The sequence below is a fragment of the Rhineura floridana genome, chromosome 17, assembly GCF_030035675.1.
Source record: "Rhineura floridana isolate rRhiFlo1 chromosome 17, rRhiFlo1.hap2, whole genome shotgun sequence".
In the NCBI taxonomy this organism is placed as follows: Eukaryota; Metazoa; Chordata; class Lepidosauria; order Squamata; family Rhineuridae; genus Rhineura; species Rhineura floridana.
Window position 1 is genome coordinate 13,720,691 of NC_084496.1, and position 20,324 is coordinate 13,741,014.

Below are 20,324 nucleotides of genomic sequence, written 5' to 3' on the forward strand. Positions count from 1 at the left end.
CATATGTACTGAAGCTGCTAAAAACTACAGAACCTCTCTGGGCGGGGGGGGAGAGAGAAGGTGGTAGCACAGGAGCACTAGAGGTGCGTGCAAGTCTAGCATCTCCAGAGTGGGCAACAAGATGCCTCTAGTGGACGCGAAGGCAACAGAGCCCTCTTCTTGCATTTCCCCAGCAACTGGTACTCAAATGCATCCTCCAGGAGAGGATTTGGTCCTTTTAGTTAATTCAAAGCATTTCAAGGAGGATGACACAAAACTTTTTTAAAAAAACATTTACCTTGGTCAGCTATGAAATCTACATAACGTGTTCATGTTAAAAAATACGGATTTTGTTTTGCTCTATCAAACTTAAAAAGCATTGCAGGACTATCAGATTCATCTAGGATAGTGAACAATATTGTACATAACAGAGACTCATCTACATTTATAAATTGGTGCCACACACATTTCTGCAAGTTTTTTTTTTTTGGTATACCCACTTCACATGCTCCTTTTTCAAATACTGGCAACTTAACGGTGAGTCAGAAAAGGAAAAGTACTTTAATGGTTGCTGTACAAGCGTCTTGCTTGCAGGTACAGGGAGCCCTTTGGGTATGAGCATCATCATTCCCATCTTGTTTTGTATGCCTTTCCCAGGTACTCATGAATACTTATGTTAATCTGGGTCAGAAAGAGTGACATGTAAGGCTGGTGGGGAACCTCTGACACTCTAGATGTTGCTGAATTACAACTCCCATCATCCTTGACCGTTGACCATGCTTACCGAGGCTGATGGGAGGTGCAGTTTAGCAACATCTGGAGGGGGTGAAAGGTTCCCCACCTGATGTAAAGACACTATTGGAACTCCTCCTGCCCTGCAGGGTAGGGATTATAGTGCAGTCTGAAAATGGATGGGTTTGTGGTGTCTGGATCTATAACATGTGACCCAATGCCCTAATGTCAGAGTTTCCTGTGAAACTATCCTCACTGAGGGCAAGAAAATAAACTCATAATACAGCTAGTTCCATGATCACTTCCCACAGTTTATTCTTTGTTTCCCCAGATACAGCAATACAGCTGGGGCACGGCTTCAGCTTGATCAAAGGACAAGCAGGGGAATATTTTTAACTGTCCACTAAAAAATTGCCCCTTGCTTTTCTCCCCAAAGGGAAAAAGATGCCAGTGAGAAAAGGAGAAAAGTAGCTGGATGAAGGGGAGGAGCAGAACTTGTGAGTGTAGAAACTACTGGCAAGGAAGGGATTAAATGGCCCCCTCCCAGATTTCTGCTCAACCTGACTTTACTTCACTTAAAAAACAGCCACTCCCTCAGGAAACACAATTTGGGGTTAATCTTGAGAGCAGAATTAAGGCTTCATTTTCTGACTGGAAAGTTGCATGCTTCTAAAAGCTGGAACCAGGAAGACACCATGTGATTGCAACTGAATTTTGCTCATGGCCTGTTAGGTCCCATTCACCAATCGCAAATGCTTTATGAAGACAGCCCAGGATCCTCCAGTGAAGCACCTAATCATTTTGAGATAAAAGCAGGCAAAAGGAGGATTGCACAGTTACCTTCTGCATAGTCTCTGCTTTGATTGAACAAGGGTGACGTAGAGCTAACTTTCCGATTAGAGGTTTACTTAGAAAGAAATGTACCTTGAGAGTTCTGTGATTGATCTAAAAAGGTCCGTACTGTACTTTGAGATGGCTCTCATACAACTGTTGGTTTAAACCACCGCAGAAAGGAAAATAACATCCCTGAGTCTGCATTACTTTCCTACAAGCAAAATGGATTTTTAAAAAAATAAAAAAATAACCAACTACATATAGAAACCCTGGATTTGGGAGTATCCCAAATGCCCCATCAAACTTGAATGGGAGTGTTTTGTACAAAGCATGTAAACACAGATTTTCATACTCTCGCTGAAGACTACATTAAAGTCTGATGAGGCAGGCTTTCAAGTGCACTGCTTATATAAATCTGCATGCTCTCCTATCCAGTGGACAACAAATGCGTCATTCAGACGACTGCAGTCAACATTTCATTACTGCAGATCTTATTTAGCTTTTTTTTGGGGGGGGGGAGTACAGCGTGACATATTCAGCTTGGCTTCTAGTGTTTCAGCACAATCAGAACCACATCTTTCCTGATCTCTTTGGCTGTGGTGGGTTTTGGCACTACAGCTATGGGAACCAGGATCAGGCCATAAACAAGTAATCATAGCAGATGTGGGTACAAATCACTCTATGTTGTTAACTGAATAAAAAGACAATTACTGTCATGCCTTACCAGGTCTGTTTTAGAAAAACTATCCAAATCAGAGGCCTCTGTCCTAATATGTCCATCGGTGGTGTATCTTTATTTAAATAATGCTCACAGGGGAATAACATGAGACTGGTAGTTGAAAGATGCAACCATGACATTATTAAAAGAATTGAGCTCCTTGGGCTAACAAACATGTAAGCTGGGAAGCTTCACAGCTAACAAACTGCCCATTAAGTGACCAATAGCTCATCCTCGCTTCCTCTTCCTCCCCCCGCCCCAAACAACTAGTTTGATGAACTATAGTTGCATATAGGTAAGGGGATCAAGCCTGTGGGGATGTTTCTTACCTGTCTGTGAAACACACAAGAGCAGAGAGTTGATGGTATATAGAGAGGTCAGTAATGTAGCTGCCAAAGACATTTTTTTAAATTGATGCCTGCTGGGATTGCAAACCATTGCTATAAACACTGTTCCCCCTACCCCAAGAAAAAAAACTTGCTAAGAAAACCCAAACCTGTTTTAGGATACCCTCCCCTATAGCTTTGTCTTTAGTCTTCAAATTTTATAGATTTAGAAGCGAATTTATCTATGTGCACATGTTTCTGAACAGCAGGTTGAAATCCAAGGCCAATGCCTCCATGGTGCTTCAGAGCGACCGCCTTCTCAAATTCAGTCTGTAGCTTCTGCTGCAGTTTTTGCTCTTTGCTTCTGTCCAGAGCCATGTTCAGTTTGGAGACCTGTGCTGGAGAACCTTGGGCTGGTGCAGAATCCTTCTTAAATCCACCCAGGAGCCTGAGGAACTTGGTTTTCTGCTCCGAACTTTCAAACATCGCCGTGCTCCACTGGCCAAAATGAGCGTCCTGAAGAGCAAGACAAGAAGAATTAATAATGCCCAAAGGACTGTCTGACTCCTTACGCTCCCTCTTAATCACTAAGATCCTCTGAGGGGGCACTTCTCCACACCCCTGAGGCTTGGTCAGTCTTTATTTTAGCATGGCAAGCCCTGCCCTTTGGAACTCTCTGCCAGGATACGCTCGGCAGGAATCGTCTTCTATTTTCAGACTTCTCCTGAAAACTGTGTTATTCAGACAGACCTTTGTTAAATTTCCAAATAAAAAAAATTAATCACTTCTCATAAAACATTCCAAAGACATTTAACAGGAAGAATATCAAACAATAAAAAAATACAGTAGGGCCCTGCTTCTCGACGCCCCACTTTTCAGCATTCTGCTAATATGGCACCAGCAATCAGCTGGAGTGGGGTCTGGAGCTACAGCTGATCTCCTGGTGCGATCAGACTCCTGCGCTTGAGCTGATCTTCTCGGGGTGATTGGACTTCCGCACTTGAGCTGATGGTGCTGGAGGAGGGGAAAATCAGCTGTAGTGCGCTACAGCTGATCTCCTGAGCAATCAGCGGGCTAGGTTCCAGACCCCTGCACTACACCTGATCCGCTTTTTGGCGGTTTGTGCTTTTCGGTGGGGGTCTGGAACTTAACCTGCCATTTAAGTGGGGCCCTACTGTATATTAAAAGAAACTGGGATAAAAATCTCCCCCTAAGAGGCTTGTTTGGAAAAGCAAATAGATGCCACAAAGACAACAGAGACAGTGCCTGTAACAGGAGGGACTGCCAAAGTGCAGGTGCCACAACATGAGATGCCTGATTCCTACATTGTATGGACTGATGTCCTGATGATATGGTGTCTGCAGAATGCCCTCTCCTGCAAAGCGCAGTGAGTGGCTGAGTACAGAAGGGGGCAAGATGATTTAAGAGGAGAAATGTTCTTTGTTTAATCACATTTATTCCCACATGTGTTCTCTCTCCCCCCCCCATCCCTCTCACTGCTTTCTTACCATCAGTAGGTGACAGCAGCAGCAGTCACAACAAGAGATGCAGCGACAGCCCCCTGGAGTCCTCCTGGCAGCTCCAGGGAACCAACAGGTAGAAAGACACGCATCCTCAGCCAATCCAAGCCCCAAGGAAATCAGTAGGCCTTCCATCAGCTGATGGAAAGGAAGTGCAGACAAGTCCTTCCCTCACCAGGCTCAGGACTAGCATTACGGCCTCTGGCGACACAAGGGACGCACATACGTGCAACCTCACCTTTGGCTGCTTTGCTGAATGGTAAAAGGTGCAGCAGCTGACCTCTGCTTGTTGGCAGGGATAGAGACCCTCTCCTACCACACTCAACTATCCCTTCCCCTGCCCAGACTTTCCAACCCTCAGCTTCTGCGCGCAGACCTGCCTCAGCTTGCCAATAATTCATTCTTCCTAGGGGTGGTGGGGGAGGACTCAGACAGCCACAGATGCAGGAATAATAACAGCTTTTTAACACCCTGCAGTTTAGGAGGCTAGCATTGAGCTGTTTCCCAATGAGTCTTTATTTTCCCTGCCATTTCTAACCGGCTCTTTGTGAAGCTTGCTCCTTGGCCTTTGCAGCTCCTATTTCTTCCACGGGTTAATATGTTCTGATAGGCCACCATGAGGGGATTGGGATTTGCTGCAAAAACGTCAGCTGGAGGACAACTCCAGAGCCAACTAGACATTTGCAAATTCAAAGCACATGAGATTTAGAAAGGGGGTGCTTACCCTTCTCCCTTCACAAGGAAAACCCCCCCCCACAAACCTTACACATGTTCTAGAGAGGTTGCAAGTAGTCATCCCCCCCCCCCGTGAATTCTTGCTTTCCTGAGCAGGAAAATGGGCACAGTTGTGAGTGTGTTCTTCAATATGTGAAGATAAAACTAGTTGCTGGGAAGGCTTTTACTTGCTCTTTCATGATGCAAGGTGTGGAGAAAGTCAATAGGGAGGCCTTAGTCATAATACCAGAACCCAACAGGGTCATCCAGTGAAGCTGAACATTGGAAGATTCAAAATGGACAGAAGTATTTTATACATCATATAGATGGAATTTGCTACCAGAGGCAGTGATAGCCACCAACTTGGATGGTGCCATCTCTGTTGCCTTTCCGGCGCTGACTGAAAACCTTCCTCTTTCAACAAGCCTTTTGAAGAGAGATCTTTCCCAGTCTGCATCTGTATTGGACTTAGATGTTTTCATTGCTTTATTGCTTGGGTGTTTGCCACCCTGGGCTCCTTTGGGAGGAAGGGTGGGATATAAATTCAATAAATACTAATGAATAATGATAGACCTTCCGTGGCGCAGAGTGGTAAGCGGCGGTAACGCAGCTGAAGCTTTGCTCACAGCCGGAGTTTGATTCCAACGGAAGGAGGAAGTCGAATCTCCGGTAAAAGGGGTCGAGGTCCAGTCAGCCTTCCATCCATCCGTGGTCGGTAAAATGAGTACCCGGCATATGCTGGGGGGTAAAGAAAGGCCGGGGAAGGAACTGGCAATCCCACCCCATATATATGGTCTGCTTAGTAAACGTCGCAAGACGTCACCCTAAGAGTCGGAAACGACTCGCACTACAAGTGCGGGGACACCTTTACCTTTAATAATGATAGGGGAAACGACAATTTCATGGGGGTATATCCAACTCACGTTTACTCAGAATGGAGCCAATGAAATTAATAGAACAGAGTTGGTCTTATCCTCCATGGGTTGTACCCAATGTTAGTCCTACTCACGGTAGATCATTGACTTTAATGGACATGACTATCAATGGTTCTCATCATAATGGCTGTAAAGCCTCGAATATCAGAAGTAGTATACCTTGGAATACTGGTGGCTGGGATATATGAGTGGGAGAGGGCTGTTGCATGCCCTGCTTAGAATGCTGGACAAAAGAGGCCTTTGCTCTTTATAGGCCCTTATATTCAAACCCCACTTGCTTCCATACATAGCCAAGAGTCCACTTATGGTTTTTTATGGTCTCCTATTCTAGAGATGATGGCAACTCCTTAGGTCAGAAGAGACTGCCTGCCACACATACATGTATCCTTAATACACCATTGTGCTGGATTTTTTTCTTCAAGAGAAATCTGACTTTCTCTCATTGTGGAATTCGAGGCAGCATATGCAGAATTCTCAGGTCATCTCCCATCCAAGCACTGACCAAAGGTGGACTTCCTTGGCTTCAGCATCATGTGCCTTTGGACTAGGCCCTGGATCTGTGATTATACAGTAGTGCTATTTGTGGAGGAAATCTCTCACATGAGAAGTGGCTCGTTGAGACAGCTGGACCTCCAGCGTGAGCAGATGCCAATCAACACCCAAAATGCTCTATTCATCTAGAGGGTTTTTAACACACCCTGTGGGGCTTCTTGGCAATTTAGGACTCTATTCCCCATCCATGTAGGCAAACAAAGACAACTCTCAGTAGTGCCATTCCTCCAGGTCCCAAGGTAGCCTAGCTCATTTCTGCCAATACTTTGGGGGCACATTCTTCAATGTGGGTAATTATGTCCTGTGGTTAGCAGTATTAGATTGAGCAGTCCACTGAAACCAGGGGAAAAGGTGAGCTCTCTCTCAGATCCTCCATCTCTGTTTGATTGGTCATCTTTTGCAATTGTGGGGAAAAACACACATGGTAGTGCTAATTAGAGCATATGATGGCTATGTCCAAGGGCTAGTGTTATTTATATTCCACTGTACATAGAAACAACAAACTAAATCTGCAGGAAACGTATCACAACTAATTCCCCTGAGGAAATCACGGGGCAAAAATGCCACTTTTCTAGATTAATGATGGGAATTACAGCTTCCTGGAGGTTTCAGCCTCTCTAGGGAGTGGACTAATTTGTTCTATAGCATGACCTCAAGTTTCCAATCAGACAAGAGACTGGCGTGCCCAAGCCACAGACGTGGCCAGCATTGCAAGTCAACAATAGCAGAGGGATGTGTTATCCTTGTCACCTAGGCTCTCACAGAATTCATGCTTACCCAGTCTCCCTTTTGCTTGATGGCCTTTGTTTTGCCAGATTCCCGGTCAATCTCTTCTTGGAGAGCCTGCCGTCTCAACTGGAGCGAAGAAAGAAAAGGTTTTGTGTGTTGTTTTGCCCTCGTGTAAAATTTGATTGGAAAATTGGTGAGAAATGGTAAGGTAGGTAGGTAAGAAATGACAAAAAGTTATTTGCAGGAAAGAGAAGGCAGAAGAGTTTGTGAAGACAAGCAGTATCTGCAACACAAGCAGTTGTCACATATACAAACACATGAAAAGGATGTTTTGGAGACGGGAAGGCTGCACTGACTTGGCCTGGAGAACACAGCAGGTAACAGATGCTCTCAAAAGAGGAGCGTTGAAGGAGGGATGATAAAATGCCCTTTGAAACAATCGACCATTTCAAACTCTTTTGGCATCTACTTGAGGATCCGGTTGCCCTCCTCATCAGCTACTTCAGTTTCAAAATTCCCTCACATCAGAGATGGGCAATCTTCCCAGTGGCTCCTGGATACATCTCTAGAATGCTTAAAATATCACTCTCCTGTTTTAAAGTAGGTGCCTGCGGCTGTTATAAAAAATATACCATTAAGCCGGACAAAATCAAGGCAGCTTATTAGCAACTAGAAAAGGAAAAAAAATTACAGAGCTGCAAGCATCAGGATTTCCAAGTCCATAATAACTCATGAAGGACCAACACATCTGATTCCAGCACTTGGGGTGGCTTTGTGCATTTGAAAGTGTGCTTGGAATTGCTTCTGGAAATAGAGAACTGCCACAGAGCGAGAATATGTCTAAAGCCAAGTCCACCAAGTTTAGACTCTTCAGACACAATTATCTGCTAGACACCCCCACGTCTTGATTTAGTTCTCAATTTGTGGAGGATCGTTCAACTTTATCTTAAGAATTGGTACCTCTCTTACACTGGAATCACAGAAATGATGGTCTGGTTCAGAGCATTACATTAACCATAGTTTATGGGTTGTGTGACTGATGGGAACAAGCTGTGTCAACTTTCAGGCTTGCATGCTCCTCCTCCCTCTCATCCAGTGACCTTCCACCTTGGATCCCCAGGTGTTGTTTGACAAAGGCTCCTATCATCCCCAGCCAGCTTAGTCATTGACCAGGGATGATGGGAGTTGTAGTTTAACAACATCTGGGGACCCAAGGCTGAAGAACACTGGTCTAAATCATGGTTTATCAATAACTCAGGATTTATTGGTCCACTGACCCTAATACATATTGAACAATGTGACCAGCTGGAGGAGAAACACTACAGTAGGGCCACGCTTACACGCACTTCGCATTCCGGCGTTCTGCTAATGCGGGAGCTTTCAATTAGGGGAAATTCCCCGTTTTAAAGCCATTTTTGCGCTTTGTTGCATTTTCGTGCAACGCACCCCATTATACTCAATGGGTTCCGCTTTATGGCGATTTCCGCTTTACGGCAGCAGTCCAGAATGGAACGTGCCGTATAAGCGGGGTCCACCTGTATAGGGAATCAAAAACGATTAAAGTGATTGTCTGAACACTGAACATGGTACAGCAATGGTGGGAGACCCTGTGAACTTCCAGATGTTGTTGGACTCCAACACCCATCATCCTTGGCCATTGATTATGCTGTGTGGGGCTGACGGCAGTCAGAGTCCAACAACATCTGGAGGTTCATAGGGTTTCCCATCCCCGTGGTAAGAGTTTTGTCCCTTTGTGGTTACTTGGCCAACTGTTTTGCTACACATGTGGCATAATTCCCCTCACTACCACTGCGTCACAAATTCCCACTCATGGTGAATTCTGGAGTCTCTACCCAATGATAAGGCTTCCCCCCATTCTTCCATGTGCTAAGCTGATCATTTGTATTCAATGGGCATCAAAGAAGCAGCAAAACATTTGGGGTATTCAGTTCCCCCACGAGATTAGAATATGCAATGCAGATCAAGGATTGACTCGCTAGCTCTGCCCCCTCCATCACATCCCAATGCTTGGCTCTGCCACGCTCCACTTTTTGGAGTGCAAATGTATACACTCGTGAACAGGACAAGGTGGAAACTGTCCGTACAATTTAGAACTCTGTCCAATCAGGGGCTGCACATATCCATGTATTGGGTACAAAAGTTGCATAGGGTGAGGGGAAGAGACTCTTTGTTTGCCATCAGGATAGCGATTTCCACCTGCCTTGCTCCACCCTCCAGCTCTGAGAGCTTTCACTAGTGAGCTGCTTCCAGAAGAACTTGGAGAGTTTTGGGGTTGAGGTGTAAAAGTTTGGGGAACAGGAGTTACTAGGTACTAATGTTATGAGCTTTGGAGCTACTTTTGGATGTGATTGGGATATTATTGATGACCTTTACGCTCACTTAAATTCTCATGTATGTTAAATGAAGTGTTAACTGTTGGATTTTTTTTAGTTTTATGTTGCAGAGATATACCTTTTATTGGGAATAATTATTGCACTACTGTATTAAGACCATTCGTTTTTATTTGAACCGCTTGGAGCACAGATGGATTTGTGAAAAATGTGGTATATAAATAAGGCAACTATGAGCGCAACGGCCAAGAACTGAACCATGCAGTCACTAACTCGTATAAACAGGGAAACAGTGCATAAAAGCCTGATGCATCCAAAAATGGGTGACCCCAGAGGGTGGGACAAGCAGATGAGATCCTACTTCGCCATGTGTGTCGGTGGTGGGTTCTACACTGTCCCAATCAGCCCAGCAAATGCCACAATCAGTAAGGCTCCAACAGAGCCACAAAAGAATAAGATTGTACCTTGTCTATATTCTTTTTGTCACAGTTTCCTTCCTTAAATGCCACCTCTTCTATTTCGTCATCCCCTTCCTGTAAAACAAGAGTACACATTTTGAGTACCGCTTGGGAAAACCTGTAACTGTGATACGGGTAACATCCAACATCCTACCAAAGTCATGGCATAAAAATGGCAGGTTAAAAGAAAAAGTTAAACCCAGCAGAGAATGCTGATTTGATCCCTGCTGTCTTTTCAAGGAGAAGTCACTGCTAGCCGTGGTCAAGATAGACCAAAACCTCCATCTAGTCCAGCATTCTGTTCCCACAATTGCCAGATGCCCAGGGGAAGCCCACAAGCAGGGTGGGAGTGCAATAGCACCCTCACACTCAGGAACCCCAACAACTGATATCTGGACACATCCCGCATCTGGTATCAGAGGCAATATAACCATCCTGACTACTAGCCACTAACAGCCTTACCCTCCACACATTTGTCTAACAACCTTTTAAAGCTGTCCAAGTTGGTGGTTGATCACCACATGTTGTGGTAGCATACATGGAATGCATAAATGGAAGAGGGATCATGATCGCCCTATTGCCGCCCTGGGCTCCTACTAGAGAGAAGGGCAGGATAGAAATCTAAATAAATAAGTGGAGCCAGTGTGGTATAGAGGTTAGAGTGTCAAGACTAGGGCCTGGGAGACCAGAGTTCAAATCCACGCTCAGTCATAGAGCACACGGAGTGACCTTGGGACAGTCAACGTCTCTCAGCCCAAACTACCTCACAGGGTTGTTGTGAGGACAAAACAGAGAGACAGTGTATGCCTCCTTGAGCTCCTTGGAGGAAAGGTGAGATACAGATGTCATAATAAAGAATATAATAAACAAACACAGATTTAAATGCTATTTAAAAAACAGAAATCTGATTGCAAGAGGCAACATTCATTATTAAATGATTTGGGGAGCAGGGTGAATGAAGGAAGGACATTGTATGCGTTATGGAAGCCATTCTCAAGCAATCAGGATAGTGTAAAACTGACTGAAGTCTGTAAGCAGCCGCCAGGAAAAAGATCTATACAGTCACCTCGAACATCAACCCATGCATGAAATAACCAAGAGATGCCAAGAGAAGATGTTGTCTGGCAGCACACAAAAAGAAAGAGTGATGGGTTCTGCTTTCTGATGGGAATCTGGGGGAAGACTAAGCTGTCGGCACCTTGGATTATTTTTAGAACCAACCCTCACATATATTACATCCAGAGGCAGGTGACAGAAACTCCCAAACAATTCTCTTGAACCAAACCCAGGAACAATGTTGTTGGTTTGGCTGTCTTTATCGTATGGAGTATAGAAGATGATGAGTTCTGACTTGCTACCTGCATGTTCAAGATGGCTCACAGTAGAGATTAGCAGAGCAGTGGTTAGAGCAGCCTTTCCCAACCAGTGTGCCTCCAGATGTTGTTGGACCACAACTCCCGTCAGCCAATGCTGGCTGAGGCTGATGGGAGTTGTGGTCCAACAACATCTGGACGCACACTGGTTGGGAAAGGCTGGGTTAGAGTGTCAGATTAAGATTTGGGAGATCATGGTTAAAATCCCCACTGAATGACCTTTCGTGACTCAATACCACTCAGCCTAGCCTACTTTACAGGGTTGTGAGGATGAAATGGCAAGAGGGAAAGAAACATGTATGCCACCTTGAGCTCTTTGAAGGAAGGGTGGAATATAAATGTACTACCACTACTACTACTAAACATTTCTGCCTTATAGGCCTACTGAAGGTGCTGTTAATGGCAACCAGAATTCAGATCCACAAAGCTGCTTACAAAATATTAAAAGTATAAACCACACTTGTCTGTAGCTGCATAGTTTTGCTCTTATTGCCAGTGCAGGGGTCACGATTTGGACTGAGACCCTAGCAGTGGCGTGGGGTGGGCTTTATCTCTGCCACCTTGCTGTGGTCCTGAGCTGGATCAGGCCCTCTGTGATAGCAATTTGTGGAAAATAACCACACCACCATGCACTCAAGGACAAAACTATGCAGTGAAGGCCACATTTTAGTGTTTGGATGTAACAAGATCCTGGTTTGGTTGGCCCCAAACCAACCAGGACTGATGAGCCAAGTCAGAAGAAGACATACAAGCAAAGTATAGTTAAGCTCAACAGACTTGAGTTTCATGTCATTTCCAACCCAACCCTGTATCATCAACAGTAACCAATTAAATTATTTATTTATTATCTATTTATTAAATTTATATCCCACCCTTACTCCCAGTTGGACCCAGGGCAGCAAACAAAAACACTAAAAACACTCTAAAACATAAAACAGGCTTTAAAATATATTAAGACAAAAATCTTTAAAAACATCTTTTTTTAAAAAAAGCTTTAAAAACATCTTAAAAAGCAATTCCAACACAGAAGCAGACTGGGATAACGTCTCAAAAGGCTTGTTGAACGAGGAAGGTCATCAATAGGCGTCGAAAAGATAACACTGATTGCACCTGTCTAATGTTTAAAGGGAAGGGATTCCACATGGTAGGTGCCCCCACACTAAAGGTCTGTTTCCTATGTTGTGCAGAACAGACCTCCTGATAAGATGGTATCTGCAGGAGGCCCTCACCTGCAGAGCTCAGTGATTGACTGGCTTATATAAGGGGTAAGAAGGTCTTTCAGGTATCCTGGTCCCAAGCTGTATAGGGCTTTGTACACCAACACTAGCACCTGGAACTTGGCCCGGTAGCAAATGGGCAGCAAGTGCAATTACTTCTGCAGCGGGTAACATGTTGGTGATACCCTGACCCAGTGAGCAGTCATGCTGCCGCATTTTGCACTAGCTGCAGCTTCTGGACCAACCTCAAGGGCAGCCCAACATAGAGCACATTACAGTAGAGCTGGAACCACTCCCTCCCGCAATGATGCGTTGACCACACCCTGGATCCATTTGGTTAAACTCCCTTGGCAAGCTTTAATAAGCCAAGAATGGCAAGGTGTGATGTTTTACTTGTGCCCGATCAGCCTCACAGCATGTCTTTTGCCACTTGTGCTCTAGTCATTGTCCAACCTATTTCATTGCCCTTAGTTCACTGGTGTACCAAGGTGCAAACTGGCCTCCACAATACCAGAGAGGGCACTCAGGGGCAACCGTATTAAGAGCCTGGCACACCTCGTTGTTCCACAACGTGACAAGGGCTTCAACTGGGTCACCTGCTCTATCTACTAGGAACTCCTCCAGGGCATTCAGGACTCCAGTGGATTCCATTAGTCTTTAGGGATGGACCATCTTCATCTGTCCACCACCCCTGCATTGGAGGACTGGAGCCATAAGTCTCAACTTCACCAGGAAGTTGTCTGACCATGCCAATGGGGTGACATCCACCACCACCCCATCTCCAGAACACTCTTTCCTCCATCTGGAGCAAAATCCAAGTTGATGGTGTGCCCTGCCCTATGTGTCAGGCCGGTGACAACTTGAGACAGCCCCATGGTTGTCATGGAGGCCATGAAGTCCTGAGCCAGAACACTAGAGGCAGCCTCAGCATGGACATTGAAATCACCCAGAACTATCATTCTGGGTTCCTCCAACATTAGATCCAAGACGGCCTCCGCCAGCTTGGTCTGAGAAGCTTCCGAGCAGCAGGGTGGATGATACATCAGGAAAGATACCACCAGGGCCAAAAGAATGCCAGCCTGGTTAACAAGCAGAGTCTACAAAGCCTTTAGAGGCAAGATGGCTTCCTTCAGAAAATTGAACTCTTGCCAAAATGAGAACAAAAAGTAACAAAAACTTTGGTAAAAGAAATGCAAGTAGACAATAAGGGATGAAAAATAATAATTTTAGGAACACATTGCTCAAAACATTAAGCACACAAACATTAAAGCAGAGAGGTGGTTGGGAACTTTCAATGACAAGGAAGTCAACGGTATGCTTAAAGGAAGAAAAGAGAATTGCAGAGAAACTGAATGAATTCTTTGCATCTGTTTTCCCAGCAGAAGATGCAAGACAGATCCCAATACTTCAACTTTCTCAGGCAGGGAGTCTGAGGAACTGAGGCAAATTGTCATGGCAAGAGATCACGTTTTAGGCCTTACTGACAAATGAAAAACCGGCAAGTCATCGGGTCCGGATGGCATCCACCCAAGAGTACTGAAATGTAAAACCTCTAATCTTCTAACAAAAATATGTAACTTGTCCCTAAGATCAGTCTCCAAACCTGAAAATAGTCAATGTGAAACCAATTTTTAAAAAGGGATCCAAGAATCCTAGAAATTACAGTCCAGTTAGCCCAATGTCTGCTCCTAAAACCTGAGAAAAGCATTGTTAAAGATAGTATTGCAAAATAAGTCTTGCTGAAGGAAACCCAGCATGGCTTCCACAAGGGAAACTCCTGATTACTACTAGACATTCAAAAAGCTTTTGATGAAGTCCCTCATTAAAGACTCCTGAGTAAGCTTCACAGTCACCAATCTCTTAGCAGGGATAAGTGGGCAGGTCCTCTCATGGACTAGATCATTTATGAACTTATTTATGTATTTATTTTATTACTTGATATATATCCCACTCTTCCTCCCAGAAGGAGCCCTGGGCGGTAAACAAAAATGCTAAAAACACTTTAAAACATCACAAAAACAGACCTTAAAATACACTAAAACAAAACAACTTTAAAAACATTTTTAAAAGCTTTAAAAACAAATTTTAAAAGGTTAAAAAACATATATATATATATTAAAAAAAACATATTAAAAAGCAATACCAACACAGACGCAGACTGGGATAGATCTCAACTTCAAAGGCTTGTTGAAAGAGGAAAGTCTTCAAAAGGCGCCGAAAAGATAACAGAGATGGCGCCTGCCTAATATTTAAGGGGAGGGAATTCCACAGGGTAGGTGCTGCCGCACTAAAGGTTCGCATCCTATGTTATGCAGAACAGACCTCCTGATAAGAAGGTACCTGCAGGAAGCCCTCACCTGCAGAGCGCAGTGATCGACTGGGTATATAAGGCATAAGGCGGTCTTTCAGGTATCCTGGTCCTGAGCTGTATAGGGCTTTGTACACCAAAACTAGAACCTTGAACTTGCCCTTGAACTTAAAAAAACAGAGGTCCCAATATTGATCTTTGGGGAACCTCACTTCTTACATCCCATTGTGAGAACTGCCCATTTAGTCCTACTCTCTGTTTCCAAGGTACTGATCAATAAGAGAACCTGTCCTCTATTATTATATTTAGGTCACATTCACACCATACATTTAAAGCACTATTGAACCACTTTAAACAGTTGTGGCTTCTCCCAAAGAATCCTGGAAACAGTAGTTTGAAAAGGGTGCTAAGAATTGTCAGGATATCCCTATCACCTTCGCAGAGCTACAATTTCCAGAATTCCCTGGAAAGAGGGATCGACTGTTAAACCACTCTGAGAACTGCAACTCTGTGAGGGGAATAGGGAGTCTCCTAACAATTCTCAGCACCCTTCACAAACTGTTCCCAGGATTCTTTGAGGAAAGCTATGACTGTTTAAAGTGGGATGATAGTGCTTTAAATGGATGGTGTGAATGCAGTCTTATATATTACTTTTCCTCCAGTGAGCTCAAGGTGGTGTAGAAACATAGTTCTCCCTCTCCTGATTTTATCCTCACAGCAACCCTGGGAGGTAGGCTAGACTGAGGGACAGTGATTGGCCCAAGGTGATCCAGTGCGTTTCATGCCTGAGTGGGGATTTGAACCCTGGTCTCCCAGGTCCCAATCTGACACTCTAATCACACCACCATACTTATCCTAAGAGCTTTTCGTGAGGGACTTTATGAAAAGCTTCTTGAAAGTTTAAACACACAATGTTGATTGATCCCTCTACCCATGCTTACTGTCATAAAAGGTCCAAATCCTCACCCAATAAACTAACTTTTACTCAGAGTACACCCAATGAAATTAATGGCCATGACTAACGTAGGTCTATTCATTTCAATGGGCCTACTCTGAGTAAACATTAATTGACTGCCTCCCATAAGAAAGGGCACATAACAAGCTCTGTTTAGAAGAGGGGTGGGAAACCTGTTTGGCTCTATGGGCCAGATCCTTATCTGACGTCAGGACTTCAAAACATGTAGCAGGTGGCACGACGCTGATAAAAACAAGGGGGAAAACCACTTTTAGCAGCATCTTGTTCATGAACCTGGACCGAGTGGGATCCCAGTTCCTTTGCGTCAGCCAGTGCGCAGGGAGGGCAATCCTGCCTACCGCTGGGTTCCTGCTTTATGCAGCGCTTAATGGCTTCTGACAGCCAGTGGGCGCTTTGGAAGCTGTGCAAGGGGACTTTGATATGATATCAAGTGGAGGGCAGGTGGGCATGACTTGCCCCAAATGCCCTCACAGGCCCAGTGGGGAAGGCTGACGGGCATGATTGGTCTGTGGGCTGGAGGTTCCCCACTCCTGACTTAGCATGTACCTTTGCTTCTTCTTTTATCTTTGCTTTCTTCCAACTGGGCTCTTCTCCACAGGCTTGGAAGTCTCTGTTCTCCCTGCGCGCCTCCTTCCTCCTCTTCTTGACATGCTGTTTGCTGCTGTTCTCAGATCCACCCTCCTCGTGGCTCACGATGTGGTCTCCTACCTCTTTGGATTTGGGGGTTTTCTTCTTCCTTTTGGTCCTCTTTGTGCTTGACCTGCTCTCCTTTGTAGACACATCTCCACTGTCTTCCAAGAGGGCCAGGCGACTGCCTACAACTTTGGTTTGTGTTTTTTTCTTCTTTGTTAGTTTGCTATTTCCTTTGGAATCTGGGGTCATGCCCTTTTCATCCTTGCCATCACTTGCCTTTTTTTTAGATTTCCGTTTCAGTTGATTTTCAGTAGAAACACCATAATTGTTATCGGCTGAAGTTAGAAGTTGCTTCTCCCTTTCCTTCTTTTTCTTCCACTTCTTGTTCGCTTTGCTTCCTTCTTCCAATGTACAGGCTGTGTCCTCCAGATGCTGTTGAAGACCAGAAGCTGTTCCCTTGCAACTAAGTTCTTCTAATTGGGAAACAGGGTTGGCAATACCTTTCTCTGTTAAACAGCAACCTTTCTTTTTCTTAACAATATTGCTGTCACCCGCAGCATATTGGACAAGAGTCTGAATCTTTTTTCTGTTGTGAATTGTGGTCTCCTGGGAAATGGTTTTTGATTTTTTGGAGATACGTTTTAGAGATTCAGCCTTATTGCTTCCACTGTGTAAGATCAAGGAGTGAACGGATTTATGTTTTCTCTTTTTCTTCTTCATCTTGGCAGGAGATTCATCATCATCCTCTCCACCACTGTTGGGAATATTCCTTTTGTGTTTCTTACTAATGAGAAAACAGGCTTCCTGCTGTTCATTCGCCAACTCTTTGCTAGAAACTTCCTGATTGCTGCCTCGTTCACAAGAAAACACTCGCTTTCCCTTCTTCTTGAACATCTTGGGCATTCTTTCAATTTCTTTTACTAATTCTGAATCTGAACTGCTTTCTATAACAATGGGACAGCTTGCACATCCTTTGGTCTTCAATTTAGAGTCAACTTTTTTCTTTGAACCTATCTGATCTGAACCCTCTCCTTTTACCAAAAGCTTATTTTTATTCACCTTGATTTTTGTTTGTAAATCAGAAGAGCCATCATCTTCTCCTATTATAACAGTCTGGTTACCAAGAATAGCTTTAACTTTGTTCTTTGTCTGCACCCCTCTCTCAGAACTATTACTTGCATCCTTTATGACCATTCTGAAAAACAAAAACTAAATTATATAGGGAAGCATTCTCTACATAGATTATTCCCTGAAGACTGCAAGAACCTTACCACAATGGCACTACTGTAGTTTAGCAACTGGCTGGTCTGTGACCGAAATAAATATTGAGTGCTACAGATTAAGATTACTGCAGGGGACACTGAGGTTTCCAACAGAAAATGCGTCTGTCTTGGAAGAAGTAAATATGTGTATACAGTCTTTGAATACTCCTAGGTACATGCATCTGAAAGACACGCATTTACAAGTATTTAAGCACACATGTACATTCATGGTCTACTTCCATTTATTTTTTAAAAGTTGCAAGTTTTGAGTGTTTTTATATTAACACTATTGCTTTGAGTTCCTATTAATGTCATTATTATGTAAGCATAGTACAAATGCCTCTAACAGAAATTCATCAGTATCTTGATATGCAGTCTTTCTTTTTTGGCAGCTACTTTCATATCTGACGGAACAAAACCTCTAAGCGGTTTACATTTAAAGCACATCCCCCAGCCCCCAAATCCCAGGAACTGTAATTCCCACTCCCCGAGCCACAATTCCCAGCACCCTTAACAAACTACAGTTCACAGTTTCCTTGGGGGATACCATATGCTTTAAATGTATGGAGTGTATGCATCCATATTCCTCTCTCGGGGAATCGTTGGCCCTCCAGAGGTTGTTGAACTCAAACTCCCATCATTTATTATTTATTTATTTATTTGGTTGCATTTATATACCGCCCATAGCAAGTAGCTCTCAGGGCGGTAAACAGCATAGGATAAAATACATACAGCGTAATAATAAAATCACAAAACATATATGACATAAAGAAAAACAAAATACAGTTAAACAGAATATAAAAGATAAAGGCTTAGTATACAAGATTAAAAAGCTAAAAAGATTAGAGTGATCCCTGGCCATTGGCCATACACGCTGGGGCTGACGGGAGTCGGAGTCCAGCAACCTCTGGAGGGCCAAAGGTTCCCTGTCCCTGCTTTAGGGTGAAGGGCTCCCAGGCTCAGAGAGGCCAAAACCTCTCCTCTGTCAGACGGAATGGCTCCCTCCATCCCTCTGCAGCCCCAAATGGGGGCTTCTTTTCCCCACTGCCGCTCACCTGTGCTGCAGAGGAGGGGGCTCGAATGTCCACCGTCCAGCCAGGCAGCACGACCCTCCTCACGTGCTCCTGCTGCGTCGCTTCCCTCACAAAGAGTCTCCCTCGGCTTGACCCGGAAAGAAAAGGCGTCGCGGCCCAGCCTTGCTGGGAAATCGCTGCCGGGCGCTGCTGTTTGAGGTCGCGTAGCAACCCCTCTCACGCCTCTTTCCCTCTCCGCCCTCCCCCCGGGCGCCCTTCATGGCTGTTGTTGAGGAACCCCCGGGCCTGAGCCTTTGGGATCAGATCTGCGCAGGTGGGAGAGCCCCAGAAGAGCCTCGTTTCTCCCACCCCCCACAAACCCCCCAACATGTCCCTTGCTAGGGAAGGGCTGCAGGTCAGTGGGAGAGCATCTGCCTTGCTTGCAGAAGGACCCAGGTTCAGTCCCCCAATAGCATCTCCAGGTAGGGCTGGGAGAGACTCCCTGCCTGAAATCCTGGAGAGCTGCTGCCAGTCAGTGTAGACGATACTGAGCTAGAGGGACCAGTATAAGGATGCTTCCTATGCCTGGGGGAAGAGCCATAGCTCAGTGGCAGAACATCTGCCTTGCTTGCAGAAGGACCCAGGTTCAGTCCCCTGCATCTCCAGGTACTGTTGGGAGACTCCTTGCCTGAATTCCTGGAGAGCCACTGCCAGTCAGTGTAGACCAAACCGGTCTGTGGATGACCCAAGAGCTTCCTTCAGATGTGCCGTGGCATGGCCACATTCAATATCCATCGTGATGTTTAATTAGATTTTTACTGCTTCTTTTGTTTCTCACGGTGGATATTGTTGTATTACATTTAGAATTCCATGGAATGCAATTTGTAAACTACAAAATATAAGAAATAAAAGCAGGAATGAAAATAAAATCAATAACCGTACAGCATCTAGCACAGTGCACGACAATTCCTGCAACAGGCAGGAAAATGATTAAGTGGTCTGCCAAGACCCTCATCAATTGTCAAGTGGTCTGTGGGGGAAAAGGTTTGGGAACCACTGGTGTAGATGATACTGAAGTAGATGGACCAATCGGCGCTATATAAGGAAGCTTCCTGTGTTTGGGGGAAGAGCCATAAGAGCCCAAGTTCCATCCCTGGCATCTCCACGTAAAGCTGGAAAGGCTCTTGCCTTGAGAGCTGCTGCCAGGCAGTGTGGGCATTACTGAGCTAGATGGGCCAAGGGTCTGACGCAGTATAAGGCAGCTTCCTATGTTAGCTGCCTCACAACTGCCCCTGCTTGGCCTCTTGGGGAGATGTTGGTGGGTGCCTTGGTAGAAACGGGAGCTTGGTCTATTGGTGTTTGACTAGGGCTGCGTAGCACACACCATGTATGTAAAGCACATATGAAGCACATTTTTCTCCCCCTTGGAACATAGGAAGTGCCTTAAACCGAGGCAGACTGTTGGTCCATCTAGCTCAGTGTAGTCTGCACTGACTGGCAGCAGCTGTCCAGGATTTCAGGCTGGAGTCTCTCCCAGTCCTACCTGGAGATGCCCAGTTTGCGTCTGTATTGGAAGTCTTTTTAAAAAATGTTTTTAAATGTGGAATTATTTTTAAATGTTTGCATTGTTTTGATATGTGGAATTGTTTTTCATTTTTTCTGTACAGAACTGGTTTTGTAATTGTTTTTAAACT

General features: G+C 44.7%; 2 protein-coding genes across 4 annotated transcripts in view; one reads left to right on the plus strand and one right to left on the minus strand.

Moving 5' to 3' along the window:
- Positions 1 to 1,001: 1,001 nt before the first annotated feature.
- On the minus strand, positions 1,002 to 18,849 carry KNOP1 (lysine rich nucleolar protein 1). Of its 2 annotated transcripts, XR_009759416.1 has the most exons (6): positions 18,673 to 18,849; positions 16,269 to 17,550; positions 9,855 to 9,923; positions 7,088 to 7,165; positions 5,397 to 5,591; positions 3,018 to 3,105 (listed from the first exon to the last, which is right to left on the minus strand). XR_009759416.1 is itself a non-coding variant. In XM_061599846.1 (5 exons), exons 2-5 carry the CDS (start codon positions 17,547 to 17,549, stop codon positions 2,794 to 2,796), a joined length of 1,740 nt encoding a protein of 579 aa, XP_061455830.1. In that variant the 5' UTR covers position 17,550; positions 18,673 to 18,844; the 3' UTR covers positions 1,002 to 2,793. The 2 variants fall into 2 exon arrangements, 1 of the variants encoding a protein (XP_061455830.1); XM_061599846.1 differs by lacking the exon at positions 5,397 to 5,591 and having other exon boundaries at positions 1,002 to 3,105; positions 18,673 to 18,844.
- The window catches only part of IQCK (IQ motif containing K), a 40,354-nt gene continuing 38,815 nt past the window's right edge, over positions 18,786 to 20,324 (plus strand). For both annotated transcript variants that reach the window (XM_061599849.1, XM_061599850.1), the window contains exon 1: positions 18,786 to 18,964. In XM_061599849.1, the coding sequence (XP_061455833.1) occupies positions 18,910 to 18,964 (55 nt within the window). In that variant the 5' untranslated portion in view covers positions 18,786 to 18,909. The remainder of the gene's footprint in view (positions 18,965 to 20,324) is intronic.

Bases quoted from the DNA above. Each gene is read 5' to 3' on its own strand.
- KNOP1 (XM_061599846.1), bottom strand. From the start codon at position 17,549: ATGGTCATAAAGGATGCAAGTAATAGTTCTGAGAGAGGGGTGCAGACA. The intron at 9,924-16,268 runs GTACATGCTAAG...CTTGTTTTACAG, and splicing joins AGATAAAAGAAGAAGCAAAG to GAAGGGGATGACGAAATAGA. The intron at 7,166-9,854 runs GTACAATCTTAT...TCTTCGCTCCAG, and splicing joins ACAAAAAGAATATAGACAAG to TTGAGACGGCAGGCTCTCCA.